Source organism: Drosophila montana, unplaced genomic scaffold, assembly GCF_035044405.1.
Source record: "Drosophila montana isolate Dmon_TW-CO22-7 unplaced genomic scaffold, ASM3504440v1 contig_3218_1, whole genome shotgun sequence".
Classification (NCBI taxonomy): domain Eukaryota; kingdom Metazoa; phylum Arthropoda; class Insecta; order Diptera; family Drosophilidae; genus Drosophila; species Drosophila montana.
In genome coordinates this window covers 2185572-2201767 of record NW_026998098.1, presented here as the reverse complement: position 1 = coordinate 2201767, position 16196 = coordinate 2185572, and the positions used below count along the sequence as shown (strand labels likewise).

Here is a 16196-nt window from a genome sequence, read left to right as displayed (position 1 = left end):
TTCTAACTTTATCATGGATTATATCGGACAATTGAGGAACCATCCTATATAAATTTTGTGCTTCACAAGATTTAAAGTCGATATAAGAATAAAATGTTATAAGATATTAATATCTTTCTGTGTTTATTATAGCGCTTTGCATAATGAACGAACACATTGACAATTGCATCTAAATTTGAACCGGCGCTTTCTCCCTTGCTAACTCAACGCAGACACTTAAGCCGCACAGGCTCATGAATTTACGCTTCCGCCAATTGCGCGGTCAAATTTTTCAAATCTCCGACTTTCAAGTCAAAAAGACGACAGCTTAGGCTGCCAGTCAAATTTTTCATACACTTAAATCTAGGTATCTAAACATTACCTATTTGAAAAATTTTTATTTTAATTTAAAAAAATTTGTAATAGGCACTCAGAATGCCCAAAAGTTTGGGTGCGCAGTTGTCGCGCCGCAAGGTCATCGATGATGATGGCCCCGCCTTGGCGCGTGTTCTCAGGCTCCACGATCTGACGGCGCTCGGAGTGGGCAGCACCTTGGGACTGGGCGTCTATGTGCTGGCTGGTCAGGTGGCTCGCAATATAGCGGGTCCAGCGGTTGGCATATGCTTTGCCATTGCGGCGGTGGCTTCGCTCTTTGCCGGTCTCTGTTACGCCGAGTTCGCGTCCCGCGTGCCACGTGCCGGCAGCGCCTACATCTACAGTTTTGTGACTATGGGTGAATTTGTGGCTTTTACCATTGGCTGGAATCTGGTGCTGGAGTATGTTGTCGGCACGGCGTCCGTGGCACGCGGCCTCACAAGCTATGTGGATGCGCTGGCGCAGTACAAGATTTCGGCAGCTCTGCAATCGATAATCTCATTCGATCTCAAGTATATGTCGAACTATCTGGACTTACTGTCCTTTACCATGATTCTGCTGCTGACCTGCCTGCTTGCGGTCGGTGCCAAAGAGTCTTCTTGGCTGAACAACATCTTTACCGTTCTCAACTTGGTAACCATTAGTCTTGTGATCGTTGCTGGCGCTACAAGGGGTAAACATTTGTCTGGACATAGAACCCGATTCACTTTTTCAGAATACCTCGCATCTTCTCAGCTGACATCGAAAACTGGGAACGCACGCCTAGCGAAGTGCCGGAAGGACATGGAACTGGTGGATTCATGCCATACGGCATTGTTGGTGTGATGGCGGGCGCAGCGAAGTGCTTTTATGGCTTCATTGGATTCGATTGCATTGCCTCCACCGGCGAGGAGGCCGTCAATCCCAAGCGTGACATACCCCTTGCGATTTTGATTTCGCTGCTAATCATCTTTTTAGCCTATTTCTTTATGGCCGTGGTCCTGACCATGATGATGCCCTATTACCATATCGATCCGTTTGCACCACTAACCAACGCCTTTGCTTATGTCAACATGAACATAATCAAATGGTGCGTAACTGTCGGCTCCTTGTCGGCACTTTGCACCGCCTTGCTGGGCGCCATGTTTCCGCTGCCGCGTATCCTTTATGCGATGGCACAGGATGGGCTCATGTTTCACTGCTTTTCGCGCATCCATCCGTGGACTAAGACGCCACTGATAGCCACTATTGTCTCAGGATTAGTCGCGGGTAAGTTTCCATTCTAGATATTTTTTATTTATTACTTTACAAATGCAGGGTATTGCAAACCAATCTTAAAAGGCTGTTCTTTCCCGTCTTTGCTTTCATTTTCCGTCCGCGGAACATTTAAAATTTACCCGTAATATTTTAAATTGTAAGTTATATTTTACATAGACCTTTGAAATTAAGCATCGAATAAGGGGTCAAGGTTTCCGCCCATTTAAGTTTTAAGTTTCGTGGTATAAAGTATCTCAAATGAATTTTCACAAAGATCTTTCGCCAATTTCCCACAGTCGGGAGTGGAATTTATCAGATCATCTTTCGGGTCATTCATCAGTTAGCAGGACAATCTACACTCGCTATTCTTCCCTTTTGTCTTGACAATCCCTGAGAGAGTGTTAGTGAGAGAAGGAGAACTTTCTCAAAACAGAAAACTTTTAATGCATTTTACTTTTTACTAAACTAGCAACAATTGCGATGCTTTTAAATCTGGATCAATTAATTGAACTGGGTACAATTGGTGTTATGCTGGCCTATACGATTGTCGCCATGGGCGTTGTAATGATGCACTATAAGGACGATGGAACCAATGCAGACTACGTGGTGGAAGTTAGCTTTTTCAAGGTGTTGCAACAGATATTCAATATATCACGCGAAAAGGTATCGAATGCCTTTACTGATTGCATTTCCCGCATTTTTCTGCTGATATACGTATTGCTCTGTGTGCTGTTTTGCACATACTTTAAGTTTCTGCATTGGAGAACAGTATACGGCATCATCCTATTGGGAACTACACTATTTCTAATGATATGCTGTATGTTGGTCATCTTTATGCAACCGAAGAGCACAGAGTTTCCAGTTTTCAAGGTGCCTCTGGTGCCATTCATACCCTGTCTCAGCATTCTGGTGAACATATTTTTGATGTTTCAACTGATGTCATTCACCTGGGTAGCCTATGGAGTCTGGATGCTAGTCGGTTATATCGCATATTTCGGGCTAATGGCGGTACATTTTTTAGTGATAGGCCTCACCATGAAATTGGCTGAAGGGCAATTCAGCAATTTAAAATTCGTGGTGTAAAATCGCAAAATTGTCAGAAGTACCAGATGTATTTTTTTTGTTCTAGAAACATTTTTAGTTATATTTGCTATAAGTATTTTCAACTCTATATATCTATTTTGATAGTGTATTGTATTGTAAGTGTATTGGCTAAAAAAATTAAAAAATACTCAGACCCGCATCAAAAGAAATAAATGTCGGAAAAAAAACTGCCATAGACTAGGCTTAAAACGGGTGGAGCTGCTGCATCCGACTTGGCTCCAAATAGTTGGCTAACCCGCTTAGTTAAATGGCAAATAAGCTGGCTTTGTGCCCTTTCGCACTTCTGTGAACGCAGTTGGGTACATAACAGAGGCAAGTCAAAAACACAAACTCGAGCCGAAAAGCCAGAGGAAAGTTGCAAGGATAATGCCAACACACACACACGCACACACACTCGCACACTTGTTATGTTGGAAAACGGTCAGCAAAGCGCCACTGAGAAAATAAAATCGTTTTGTGTATCTTTCTTTAGACACGCTTTTCATTTTTCCCATTCTACAGTGCTCATTTATTCATTTTCAAAGGATTTTCAAATACTGAGGCGTCAAAGTAACCGCCGTTGCTGTGTTTCTTGCAGTGTATTGTCACTTGACTTTTTGTATCTACTTTTGTATGCACATCTGCGTATGAATGCAATTTTTCACACGCTGTCATTTAGACAATTTGTTGCTTTTTTTTTGGATTCTGGCAAGATTTACTTTTTAGTTGGAGCAGCTTAGCCTTACAGCGGGACTAATCAAAAGATACTCAAATGCACAGTGTATATTCAATTATCTGCAATGCGCTTTATCTGCCGAGGCTTTGGCATTGTTAGATCTAAACTCAATCTAAACTGTAGTGAAGCACCAAAGCATATGAAAATATAAATACATATGAGTAGATACAAAATGTAATTGATAGGTAAATATCACGATGAACATACTTGATCGATAGAGAACGATAATTTTAAATTGTGCCGCTTGACCAACGTGGCGTATGCGTAATGCCGATGCGCCCGAATTGAATTACAATGCACGCTCAAGAGTATGAAATGCAATTTGCTGCACGCAGCAGATCAAATAATAAAATTGCCAACGTAATAGTGTGCAATGCCAGAAATACCAAAACAAACTATTTGACGCCCAATTGCCGCGTCGCAGTCTCGCAATGCCCTAACCGTGGGTTCGTTCATCCATAAAAGAGGCATGCTTTTTGTAGCTAATTTAAATAAATTTGCTTCAAATATGTATTTCAAATATAATATTGGACGAACCGAATACTATAGAAGAAGATAGCTCGACAAATGATAAATAAAACATCAGTTATTTTATGTTTAGTAACTGGACAAACATTTGGCTTTCAACTTTTCAGATTTGATTTCTCAAAATTTAATCCTATCTATTTTCCATTGAGAAAATTTTATGTATTTTTGATATTTTGTTTGGCCAGGTTAAAGTGCCACGTTAACCGATATTGCCCAAGCACCAGACCAAAACTCTTTAGAAGGCCACACACTCGCACACCACACACAACACACAAACAAACAAACGCACACACACGCACACGGCGAAAGGGATAGGCAAATACAAATACACACGTGACTGTAGCTGTAAATAAATAAACAATAATTTGAGCCACGTTTATGTACGAATGTATGCGTACGTTTGTAGGTGTGTGTGTGTGTGGAAGAGTGTGTGAGGGGGAGTGTGTGCTAGCATAAAATGTAAAATGAGAAAGCCCAACATGAGAAGTGGAGCTGTTGGAGGAGGCAGCGAGCTTGGCGCTCATTGCGCGTTGCGGTTTCATTTGTGAGTTTTAATTAAATACGTTTAAATATTTGTTATTTCCGACAGGCAGACAAACCAAACGACCATCAACAACAACAGCAACAACAACAACGGCAACAGCAAAGAGCTTCGGCAACAGCCACCTGGCAAATATTAGCGAAAAATTAGCAAAGTATTTTAAGCGCAACATGTTCGTCCTGTGGTTTTCAGCATCAAATCCTCTGGCTGCATCCTCATGTGGCTCCAGTTCCAATGTAAGTGGAGCCCTGCGTCTATGTTGGGTCTGTGTATTGGGTGTATACACACACACACACACACACACACGCACACACCCTCACGAACACACATCATTTTGTGTGTTGTGCGCTTGTTGCGTGTGCATTTCATTTATTTATAAATAACGCATAATTAATTTAAAATGCGTGCCTGAAATTGCCGTTAAGTGCTTAATCCTGTAAAATGCAACTGGACACGCACCTAAACAGACAATTTTCTGGAATCCACGTGTTTCAAAATTCATTCTAAACAATGCAGCTGCCGAAATGAATGGCTTATCATCTTTAATACACTAATTGCGAAGGTCTCCCCAAAATGTTTATGCGCAAATAGTTATGCGAGAGGAGAGTTATACTTATGGGAGGAGCACGATCAGCGCAATTTTTGTTGATTATTAAAAAATTTTAATTATACTAGAGAATTTCTTAGTCATAAAATGAATTGAATTCTTAAGAGATTACTGAGAAAACTTGTGTTCAGAATCACAGCTAGAGTTTGCAGTCCCCCAAAATAGTTTTAATTAGTTAAGTATCTATCTATCCACAAGTATCTATCTTATCTAATTAGGACTGTTTCGAGAGACAGCGAACTTGAACTGTATTTCTGAACCCAAATTTTCTCATACATACTATTAAATAATTATAATATAACCATATAAGATCATATAAATATCCATATCTTACATCTATTAACCTTTTCAACAGACTTTGGCTCGGTTACCAAAACTAAAAAAGAAAACAATGCAATTTTCAAAAAATGTTTTTAGAATTTCTATAGAAAAAGAAGCAGGAGTGCGCGACTAGCAGATACCCTGCAGTTTGCACGGTATAAATAAGGCATCCAAAATGTGTGTGAATACTAAAGCCCAAGTCTAACTAAGGCCCTTATAAATGGGTTTTGTTTTTTTTTCTTTTAGTTTTAGGGAAACGGGTTGAGGTATCCAAAAAGTTAAACATTCTGATTCTGTGTTAGCTATGCGAGAGTCTGCAAACCAAATTTAATGTCTCTAGATCTTCATGTAAACCGAAACATTTTATGATAATTTTAAACAGACTTGATCTGAGCGGGCCATATGTTCTATAGTCTCTGAGAAGGACTTATTCATACACATGGACAAATAGACGGACGGACGAACACACAAAGAGACAGAAGGACTTGTCTCGATCGACTCGGCCATTGATGCTGAGTAAGGAAATATGTACTTTATGGAGTCGGAGATGCCTCCTTCTGCCTGCTACATACATTTGCACAAAAACAATATACCCTATTTAACCATTTTCAATGGGTAAACGGCTACAAAAAGATTAATTCGTTAATCTAAGGTAAGTTAAAAAAACCACCATGTCACATAATATTCTATTTATTTGCATATAATATATATTTGATCTCATTTATATGAAATGAAAATCCGTTACATAAGTTTTTTAATATTTTCTGGCTTTTTCAAAAAGCGTAATCAACTCTTTTTTGATTTGTTTACCAACTCGTTAAGCCCTTTTTCTAATTACAAAAAAATCACCAGCTAATTAATCAATGAAATAACTAAAGTCAATTACAACTACAAATATTGAAGAGCTCTCGAAAAACCTATTTGTTAGCCAGTGAGGAGTAGGGTCAAATAAACTAAAGCCATAATGATTCCTGAATACCGCTGCTTGATGGCATTTTGGGCCTAACCTCTCGCTCCTCTGACTGTTTAGTTTGGCCTCAAAAATTGTCAAAGTCGAAAAGTTAGAAATTTTACATGCGGTCAAATTAACTTTCATCGCGTATAAAATTGTGCGACCACAACTCGAAATAAGTTTTAAAAATTTAATTTTAAATACCAGGGCAGCGCTTGGTGGTTGAGGGGGGAGGGGGCTGGGCGTATGCTGGTATAATAGGCCGATCTGCATCAATTAAGAAAATAATCCGCGCATTATGCGAATAGTATATAAATATTATTTGACAGCAGCCCAGTGGCAAAAACTGTCGTCGAGTGGTCAAAAGTGCAACAGGAGACAGGAGACGGGAGATGTGAGAGCGGGAGAGCGGGGGACAGTTCGGCAATCCGGGTCGGGGATTAAGGGACCATTATGCGAACATTTTCAACATATGCTAAACGAGCGGAAAAAAACTCCTCCTGAACCATGTCATGTGGCGGTCGCAAATGATGTTGCTGATGAGGGCAGAGAATGCGGATGCGAATGCGGATGCAAATGCGGATGCAAATGCGGATGTTTTGGGGCAGTTGATGATAATGATGATGACAGGTGTTTCATGAAGTACACATGACATTTATGAACTGCAAGGACACACAATAAATATGCTTCGCTAACGGCGATTATTGGTAGAAGGAAAAAAAACAGATTACTTTCTGGGTTAGTTGGAAATGCTGCAGAGTATGGATAAAGAAACAACAGATAAAGATATAATATATATATAAAAACTAGGCTTTAGTTGAAAATATACAAATTTCTACGTCAAAAAGTTATTTTAATGTTTATTTCAATTAATTAAATCCCAGACAACTAATCTAATATTTGAAAAAAAGGAAAGTTCGTTAAAATCATCAATAAGTTTTCAATTATTAAAAAAAAATCCAAGCTGATCAGTTTTCTAGATTTTTATCTAGAAAATCTTTTTTATAGGTAAAAAGTAATCAAGTTTAAAATCTCTTCGGAGATATTCTGATGTGATGATTATTAAATGAATTCGGTTAAAATTAATTCGAGGCTCTATCACTTTAAATATAATTAAATAAGGGACAGATACAAATGGTGTACAAATTAATTATCCTTCTAGCATTTTGTTATTTATTTCGAAAGGATTATTTTATGCTGATTCCGTTTATTTTTATGGTATTTGTTTTTGTTTGTACCGGCACATGCGAATTTCCGTGAATTGTCCATGACAAACTATTTTGATATATTTTTGATCTTTTTATTATGGTCATCAAAGTATACATATTATCAAAGCCCCGCTTCCCCCGCGTCTTCTCGCATCATGCGCTGTTGATTTGATTTACACCAAATGCAAAATTCAAAACGGTTTTTGTTGTTGCTGTTGTCGTTGAGAGGTGTCAGCTGTGCAACAGGGCGTATGATGAATTTGGTTAAATGCCACAATGCGCTACTCTTTCAAAAACCGAAAAGCATTTCATGTATGTGCTTGCCACATGCCACATGCACACACATTCCTGCGCTTGTGTATATATTTACATTTGTATAAAATTATTTAGTTTGTTTATTTAGTCAGCCGCCTGCTGTGCGTAGATAAATATAAATTGCAACCATTTTTATGCGTTTATGTATTTAGTCACATCAAATGCAATTAGTGCGCGTTCAGCTTGTTACAAAGGTGGCAGCTTAATTGGCTAGCTGATTAATTTTCAGGCGCAAGAGAGGACGCTGCGGACGCTGTCAACATTATTCCTTGACACAATTACATAATCCCTTGCTCGGCTATTATATTAAATTGTTACTAATGAATTTCTTTTATCAAATTATCTCGTTCTTAGTTGGTCGTTTAGACAAATCGAGTTTAATCTCTCGACTCGATTTGTTTATCTCTCATAACATAATATATTATTCTCTAAAGGAACCCATGTCTAGTTAACAAACGAAATCAACTTAATTCAACAACTAATTGCGCTTGTTGACCGCGCGAAAACTCAATTTACTTGAATGTTTGCCTTGACAAATTTGGCTTTCAACCATGTCAAATGCCATCAATTTGGCCAACAATATTCCTTTGGCAGTCAGTCATTAACTGTTCTGCTGGGTAATTATGGCTCGCCACGTAAGTCCGTGAGCTGTCAGAGGCATCGTAAGGACAAACGTTGAGGGCCAAACAGTAATGAGAGCAATGAATGTAACGCCCTGTAGAATAATCAGTATTATTATCCTTACATCTAAAGGCGCGGGGAAAGGATTGTAAAACTGGTTGTGTCTGCCAAATGGAAAGTTGTCAGCCGTTCCATTCATATCATTTGAAATCAGGCATAATCAGCTTAGCTGTTTATTACCCAAATAAAAAAAACATTCCGATATGTATCTCTCATTCTGCATTTTGTCGGTTGCAAGCAAAAGTTGAGAAACAATAAAATGTAATGCCTAATTATAGTAGGCAACTTTTTAATTTTTAATTTTAATTAATTAAAATAATAGCTAGCTAGCAGCGTAAGCTGCCAAAAAAAAACAAAGCAAAAATTTACGGTTTTTAGAGATTTTTCTTAAAATCAGCCATTTTGGCTGAGGCCAGGGGCTTTATAGCCATTTATAGCCGTTTATAGCCGTTTGTAGCGGTTTTTAGCAGAATTTTAGTAGTTAGTACTGCATACTTTCGTGCTGTCTACATAATACGTTGAAATTAGAATTAAAATTGAAATATCTCGGGTACCATATGTCCGATATCGGAATGATATACCTCTTTCTTCTCGTACGGATCCCGACTATCGATTGACACCAAAAAATCTGAATTCTAAGAAATGGCCCAATTTGAGAAAAACTACTATGTTTTTTGCAAAAATTACGATGTTGGCTGAAAATGGCTGTGACCACGAGTCGAACGAGGCCAATCTTTCCGAGATCGGGGCTTATTTGGCCGAGATACAGCGATTTAAAAAACGCGAAAAAATGCCGTTATAATTTTGAAGATTTTTCGTTTTTTTTCCGATAATTCGGCTAAAAATGGTCCGATTTTGGAAAGTTATACCTTTTTGAACTCGTACTGATCTCTGGAATCGACTTGCATACCACGTTTTTTGATTTTGTTTGGAAATCCAAAATTTCTGAAAAAAACAGGCAGACGAACAAAAATCAAAAATTTCATTGCATACCCAAACGGAGCGGTGGAGCAGCTGGTGGAGCAGCTGAAGTACCAGTACGAATCTGCTTTAGGGGAACGCTCCGCAGGGAGTCTTCCTGCGCGATCAATTGACGCACCACAACAGCTACCAGCTAACAGCAACCATTCAAATGCCATCAATATGGCAAATTATATTCACGGCAATTAACAAATTAATTGCTACTTTTGAGGCTGCACTTGAAGACACTATGCACACAGATGCCAGTGCAGGCTTTGCTGGTTAAGCTAATTCCCAATGGCATCTTAGTTTTATGGGCAACACACCAACAACAACAACAGCAGCAGCAACAACAACAGCAACAACAACAACAGCAGCACAAATGCTGAAACGCTAATGAAATTTCCAAGCTGAGCTGCACAGCTGCCCAGGGAGTACAACTTCTGCCCGGTAGGTGGCGTATTTGCAAAGCTTTTAATATAATGACACATTATCAAGGCAGCGAGTCAAAGACACACGAGACGACACAAGCACACAAGCACACAAACACACACACACACACACACGCAGGCAAACATGCACACAGATAACGTTAGCCATTCAGCGTGAGCGAGACAGCTTGTTAAAGCTATTGTAACAGAGGGAGATGGCAGCGCCCAGTGACTGCAATTGTTTGCTTTGCATATACCCTTTACAAAGGTTGTGCAACACTGATTCATTTATAACGGTAGCTCCTAGAAGAAGCTTGAAAGTTCGTTCACATTTGTGCGTTGTTTGTGAATTGTTTTCAATGAAAAGCGAAATATCGTATTAATTTGTTAGATCAGTTTTGAATAAAAAGGATAATTTAAGGAAAATATTCTTGGTCAAAAATTGACATCATATAAGAAAATATTTTTACTTTCCATATATATAAAACAAACTCTGGTACTTTAAGCATATAAGCATAATCATTCACACATTGAATATATAATATGTTAATATAGATAACACAGATAATGAGATTGTCAATGAGATTATTATTATAATGAGATTATTAATTATGTTATTATTATTATTATCATTTTAATTTCTTCTTATTTTTATTTTGGCTGATTTTATTATCTGTTTTATCATTATTTTTTTATTTTTATTCTTACTTTATTATTTTGAATCCTTCTATTATTATTTGTATTATTGTTATTATCATTTAATTATTATTATATTGTTATATATTATGTTATTAATATAATACAAATAATTGTTTTTTTCTTCAAATTATCTCAATTTAAGATCAGCAATTGCGATTTTGAAGGGGTTTCTTAAATATGAGCGTAATGATATTCTTATAGGACCGGCACCTCTTAAATCCATTATTGGAAAAATCGATTGGAACTCGATTATATATAATTATACAATATTATATCTAAAAATATTTGAATATGTGCTAGACTTTTTTGTCATTGACAAGAAAAAGACTTAAAAAAAAATGTATATAGGTAATATATATTGCAAAAAATTATGCAAGAATAGTGTTATATTTTTTCAATATTCAATGGAATGAATATATTTCATGATGCGTATTTACATTGATGTCTGCATCGCTCAAACGTACACTAACAATATAAAACTTGCTTCATTTTATTACTGCCGTTGAATTCGTTGTTGTTCAGGTTGGGTTGCTGCTGATATTACGCATACGTGCTGTCAGACGGCCTATTTGATTGTAACTTCCACGTTGCAAAATGCGATTTAAATGGTTCCCCCCAAAAAATGCAAACAAACAAGCAAACGGAGTGCACCGCCTCGACGCCCGCCTCCCCCGCCCGTCTATCACACTTTTGCCTTTCATAAAATATGCAACAGCAGCAACGCTTGTTGCAACAATGACAGTATCAACAACAACAGTGCAACAACAAGTACAGAAATTGCCAGCGCATCCATTTAATTTCATTTTAATGCACAGCATATCCTGGCAAGGTGCAGCGCACCGCCCCGCCCCGACCCGACACGCCCCCTGTCCGGCTCTTTGATTGGCGTATAGCCCATTGTCCTTATGCAGAGTGTAAACAATTTTGCCTTATCAAACAATCGAAACATGGGCGCACATTCCGACTGCAGTGGGCGTGGCCAATTAAATGACTCTCGGTTCTGTTTAATGCACAACTTTTGGTCAGCTGCATATTATTGCATTTATTGCTCTCATTATTATTATTATTATTATTTTTATAATTACTGTCATTTGTATTTGCTCGCTGTCTGTGTTTGCCAAGTGTTGAGCGCATTTTTACGAGCACTCGAAATGAATAATTGTTGTGTTGTGTTTCACAGAATAGCGAGTGAGCTACGATGAGTAGGGAATGTAATCCAGTTGAAAACAAGCAGGAGTACTTTATTCGGAAGTGACCGACTAGGGTATACCCTGAACCTAGCTAAAATTATGATGGCATTCTTTTATACATTCGAAACAAAATAAAACCAAAATTTCCAAACTCTACAACTTTAAGCTCAGATGCTCAGACAGATAAAGATGTCTAGAGAAGGTCTGCTTCTGCCTGTTACAGTCACGCAAACTCTTTCCACCCATTTACAGGGTATAAAAAGATTGTTTCAATTGCTAACGAGTATAATCAAAACTAAAGAAATACGAAACTAGACAGCGGGCTTAAGTCTTATAAGGATTAAACGACAACAGACTCTATATAATCCGATAGTCCGGAGAAATAAATTGTTTTGGTTTGTTGCTATTGTTTTTCGATACAAGTAACGGGTAGATTTACGCTTGGGGTATTTTAATTTTGTTATTAAAAATATATAACTCATCGAAGGGTTATCGCCGTTCTTTGCAAGTCTATATATTCTGGAGAAGGATAACGAACTGATTGGATACAGCTCTGCTGGACTGCTTGTAGTTGTGTTTCCATACAGTCAGTTTAAAATTTATCACAGCTCATGATTCCTATACATTGAATGTATATTAACTTAACTTGGCATATACAAATTTGGCCAAATATCATTAACATGCATCTACTATATCAAATATAAGATATATACTATATATAAACATCTGGTCTGCTTTATGTCCATAAGGGCATATATTTTGCTCCATAGTTGACTTTTCTTTCTTGTTTCTGTATCAATATCGGCCATTTTCCCAAGTTTAAGTATTATTTAATATTTATTTAAAATAATATTTAATAATTATAGTTAATTTAATGCTGTTTTTTGCGACCTTTCCATTTTTATTATTAAATCTTTGTTTAGCTGGCTCGAGCTCCGGAGTTTAGTTGATTTAAATCAAAGATGAAAAAATAATATTGTTTAAATATATGTTTTTCGATATATTTGGGTTGCGCCTCGTCAACCGTTCACAGGGAAATTATTTTACACATCTGCGCTCTTTGACGTGGAGGTTAAAACTGATAGTTAAAAAATATGTGAATCTGAGAGTTTTGATACAAAAATTAGGAAGAATACCTAATGAATATATGTTCCGTAGATATAAATATGAATGATTAATCTTCTATTATCTGCAATTTACGAGCTCTAACATTTCAAATAATTTAAGCAAACAGTGCGATTTATAGACTTCAACAGATAAATTTAAACTTTTCGCCAAAAGACCAATAGGACACGCAAGACACTCGCACTCGAAAGTTTTTTGTTTTTTTTCACTCATGCCCAAAAAGAAATAGGAATTATTGCTCTATAAATATAAATAAATCGCAAGCTTGTCAAAAATAGCCAGGGAAAAAAGAGCTTCAAAATTTGGCAAAGTTGAAACGACTGAAAAGAAAGAACCTGATAGACGCTAGATAAATGTAATCATATTTTTAAGACGTATTTAAATTACATCTTAAAGATTACAAGATCAATCTGCTTACCGAGCTCTGACATTATAATACGCAACAAAAATGATATAATAGTACTCGGCAATACTCATGATGTTAATAGCTTCAAGTGGCTGGGCACAAAAGCAGGAAACAAATTTGAAATCTGTAGCAATATTCAAGGTCAGAGAACGTTTCGAGTGTTCTATTGAGGTACTTGAGCAGAGAACTTGCTAAGTGAAGTGGTGAGAAATTGTTGAAACGATTCAAATTAAACAAATGTAAACGCAGTTATGGAAATAATATTACATTAATGAGGCTGAGCCATTAAATAAGCCGAAAACTTAGCATTTACTATCCATCGAATTGTAATTTAAGCCATAATACGGTAGCCAATATATTACCAACAATTGTAACGTAAAAAAAAACGTTCCATTTGAAGCAAATACAAAAGCCACTTCACATGCAAAAACCTGATCCAAAAATAATTGTGCTCAAGTGCGTGGCCAACTAAGATGAAGGCGGACGTTTTACCAAACGGATCGTGCGCTTGCTGGTTAGCTCGTCATAGCCACATTATCAAGTGGTTAATAGAGCCCAAGACGGGCCGTCGTCATCTTTTTGTTTTCTTCTTTTTTTTTTGATGCGCACTTGACTTGGCTCCATATTTCATATGTTTAATTGATCGTGTGTTTTTTTTTTTTTTTTTTTGGCTTTACTTCTTTTGAGACTGTTAATGAAAACCAGATATCTGAGCTCAGATGTGAATGATCCATTTTTCGCTATAAATACGCATTGCGAATTGGACCAAGGCATCATTGGGTTCAATACCTACGACACAGTAACATCTTCAGTCAGTTCGCATAGTTCGTTAGTACAAAAGAACTTAAGCTACAGCATGGTGAGTGTCCTAAAATAAATTTAGTACAATGTTTAGAACATTTTTGGTGCGTTCATATTAAACTACAAAACTCTGAAGTTTACTTTTGAAATTTATCAAATGAATACCTTAAATTATTTAGTACATACGTACTGAAATGAAAAGCCTTCAACTTTTAGTACAGTTGAACTAAAAGTTAAAACTCAACACAAGTAACGCACTAAAATTTGTAAGATAGGTGCCTTCATATAAAAATTCAAAACTCAGTAGAATCTACGTTTAAAGTGAATGTTTTTAGTACTTTTGCATTGAAAGCAAAGCCTTCAATGTTTAGAACAGCTGTACTAAAAGTAAAAAAATATGCTTTGCAAAGCTGTCTTAGTTTTCCTATATGATTTTAGCGTACTAATTAGTTAAAAGCTATCCTTGAATAGCTGTCTTTGACTTTGGTACATATGTACTATAAAAACAACCCCTTCATAGATTTAGATCGTGTTGGGCAAATATTGAACTGTTTTTGATTTTCTACTTTTATAGAAACTCTTTATCGCCGCAATCTCCCTTTGCCTGGTGGCCATTGCCGCAGCTCAATCCGCGGATCCCGCCGTCCAGGACCCTTCGGTTGAGTACTTGCCGCCTGTTGGTGATGCCGAGGCTGCCGCTTTGTCAGAGGATGGCTACCGTTACAAGACGGTGCGTCGCCTGAAGTTGCGCCATCGCCGCGAGGTGCCCAGCCAGGAATATCTGCCACCCACACAGGAGTATCTGCCGCCCGTGGATGCCGTCGAGGTGGCCGACACCAAGGTTGCCGACGATGGCTACCGCTACAAGACCGTGCGCAAGCTCAAGTTCCGTGCCCGTCATCGTCGCGATGTCTCCGAGATCGTTGAGCCCTCCAGCGAATATCTGCCACCCGTTGATGTTGAGCTGGCCCCCGAGCTGAAGACCGTGCTGGGCGCTGATGGCTACCGCTACAAGACCGTGCGCAAGCTCAAGTTCCGTCGTCATCGTCGGGAGGCCGACGCCGCTGCTGAGGATGCCGCCGCCGCTGAGGCAACCAATGGCGAATACCTGCCCCCTGCTGAGGCACCTGCCGCTGAGGCTGCCGAGGTCAAGACTGTTGAGGTGCCCGCCGAGGGCACCGAGGTCGGCAAGGATGGCTACCGCTACAAGACCGTGCGTCGCATCCGTTACCGTTACCGCCATTAAGCTGCTGACACCCGAACTTAGGCATATTGAACCAAATTGATCCTGATAGTACACAGAGCGTAACAGCCAGGCATCGGAAATGTTTCCCATTTGGTTAGTTTCCACTTGCTTGACTAACGCTCGACCCGTTCCCTTTCTCCTTAAATATTATTACCCTTAGTTTTTCATTTGTACCCCCCAAAGCATAAGGAATAATAAAGTTTATTCACGAAAAACGATCTCGCATCATAATTATTCCAACTGAGGAAACAGTCGGATATAAAAACCTGGGTCTAAGTCACAATTGCTTTAATATAAACTCTTATATCTTATGTATAAATATATATGTAAGAAAGTACTTACCCAAAAACTCAAAAAAGTATGGGAAAAGACAAACATATTTATGTTCACATCACTGAAAAAGAAGTAGAGAGCGGATTAGTTTCAAAGCAGGCGAAATATGATAAATGAGCGAGAGAGAGAGAGAGAAAAGAAAGAGAGAAATAGAGAGAAAGAGAGAGCATGAGAGAGAAACAAATAATGTGAGGGTATGATCAGAGTTAATGCCTATTAGTTATACTTAAAAACCTATATGCCTTATGAGAATCGATGAGAATCGCATAGTAAGGCAATACTTTAAAATACTTTTTTTATTCAATTTACAGCGCAGCGGAAAAGGTTACTTAGAAAGTGAAATACGCCTGGTCGTTTGGCATATGAGAACATACAAAAGCGCATACACAGAAAATAAGATACAAATTTGGCTGTATATGGTATTAGAGTGTATTACCCATGCC

At 38.0% G+C, this 16196-nt stretch overlaps 2 protein-coding genes across 2 annotated transcripts; both read left to right on the top strand.

The window, feature by feature from the left end:
• Positions 1–333: 333 nt before the first annotated feature.
• Positions 334–2749, top strand: LOC135433635 (cationic amino acid transporter 3-like). Its single transcript, XM_064689788.1, has 3 exons — positions 334–1027; positions 1090–1602; positions 2060–2749. Exons 1-3 carry the CDS (start codon positions 415–417, stop codon positions 2671–2673), a joined length of 1740 nt encoding a protein of 579 aa, XP_064545858.1. The 5' UTR covers positions 334–414; the 3' UTR covers positions 2674–2749.
• Positions 2750–14067: 11318 nt separating this feature from the next.
• On the top strand, positions 14068–15588 carry LOC135433614 (uncharacterized). Its single transcript, XM_064689767.1, has 2 exons — positions 14068–14232; positions 14749–15588. The coding sequence occupies exons 1-2, from the start codon at positions 14068–14070 to the stop codon at positions 15418–15420; spliced, it is 837 nt and encodes a 278-aa protein (XP_064545837.1). The 3' UTR covers positions 15421–15588.
• Positions 15589–16196: the final 608 nt, after the last annotated feature.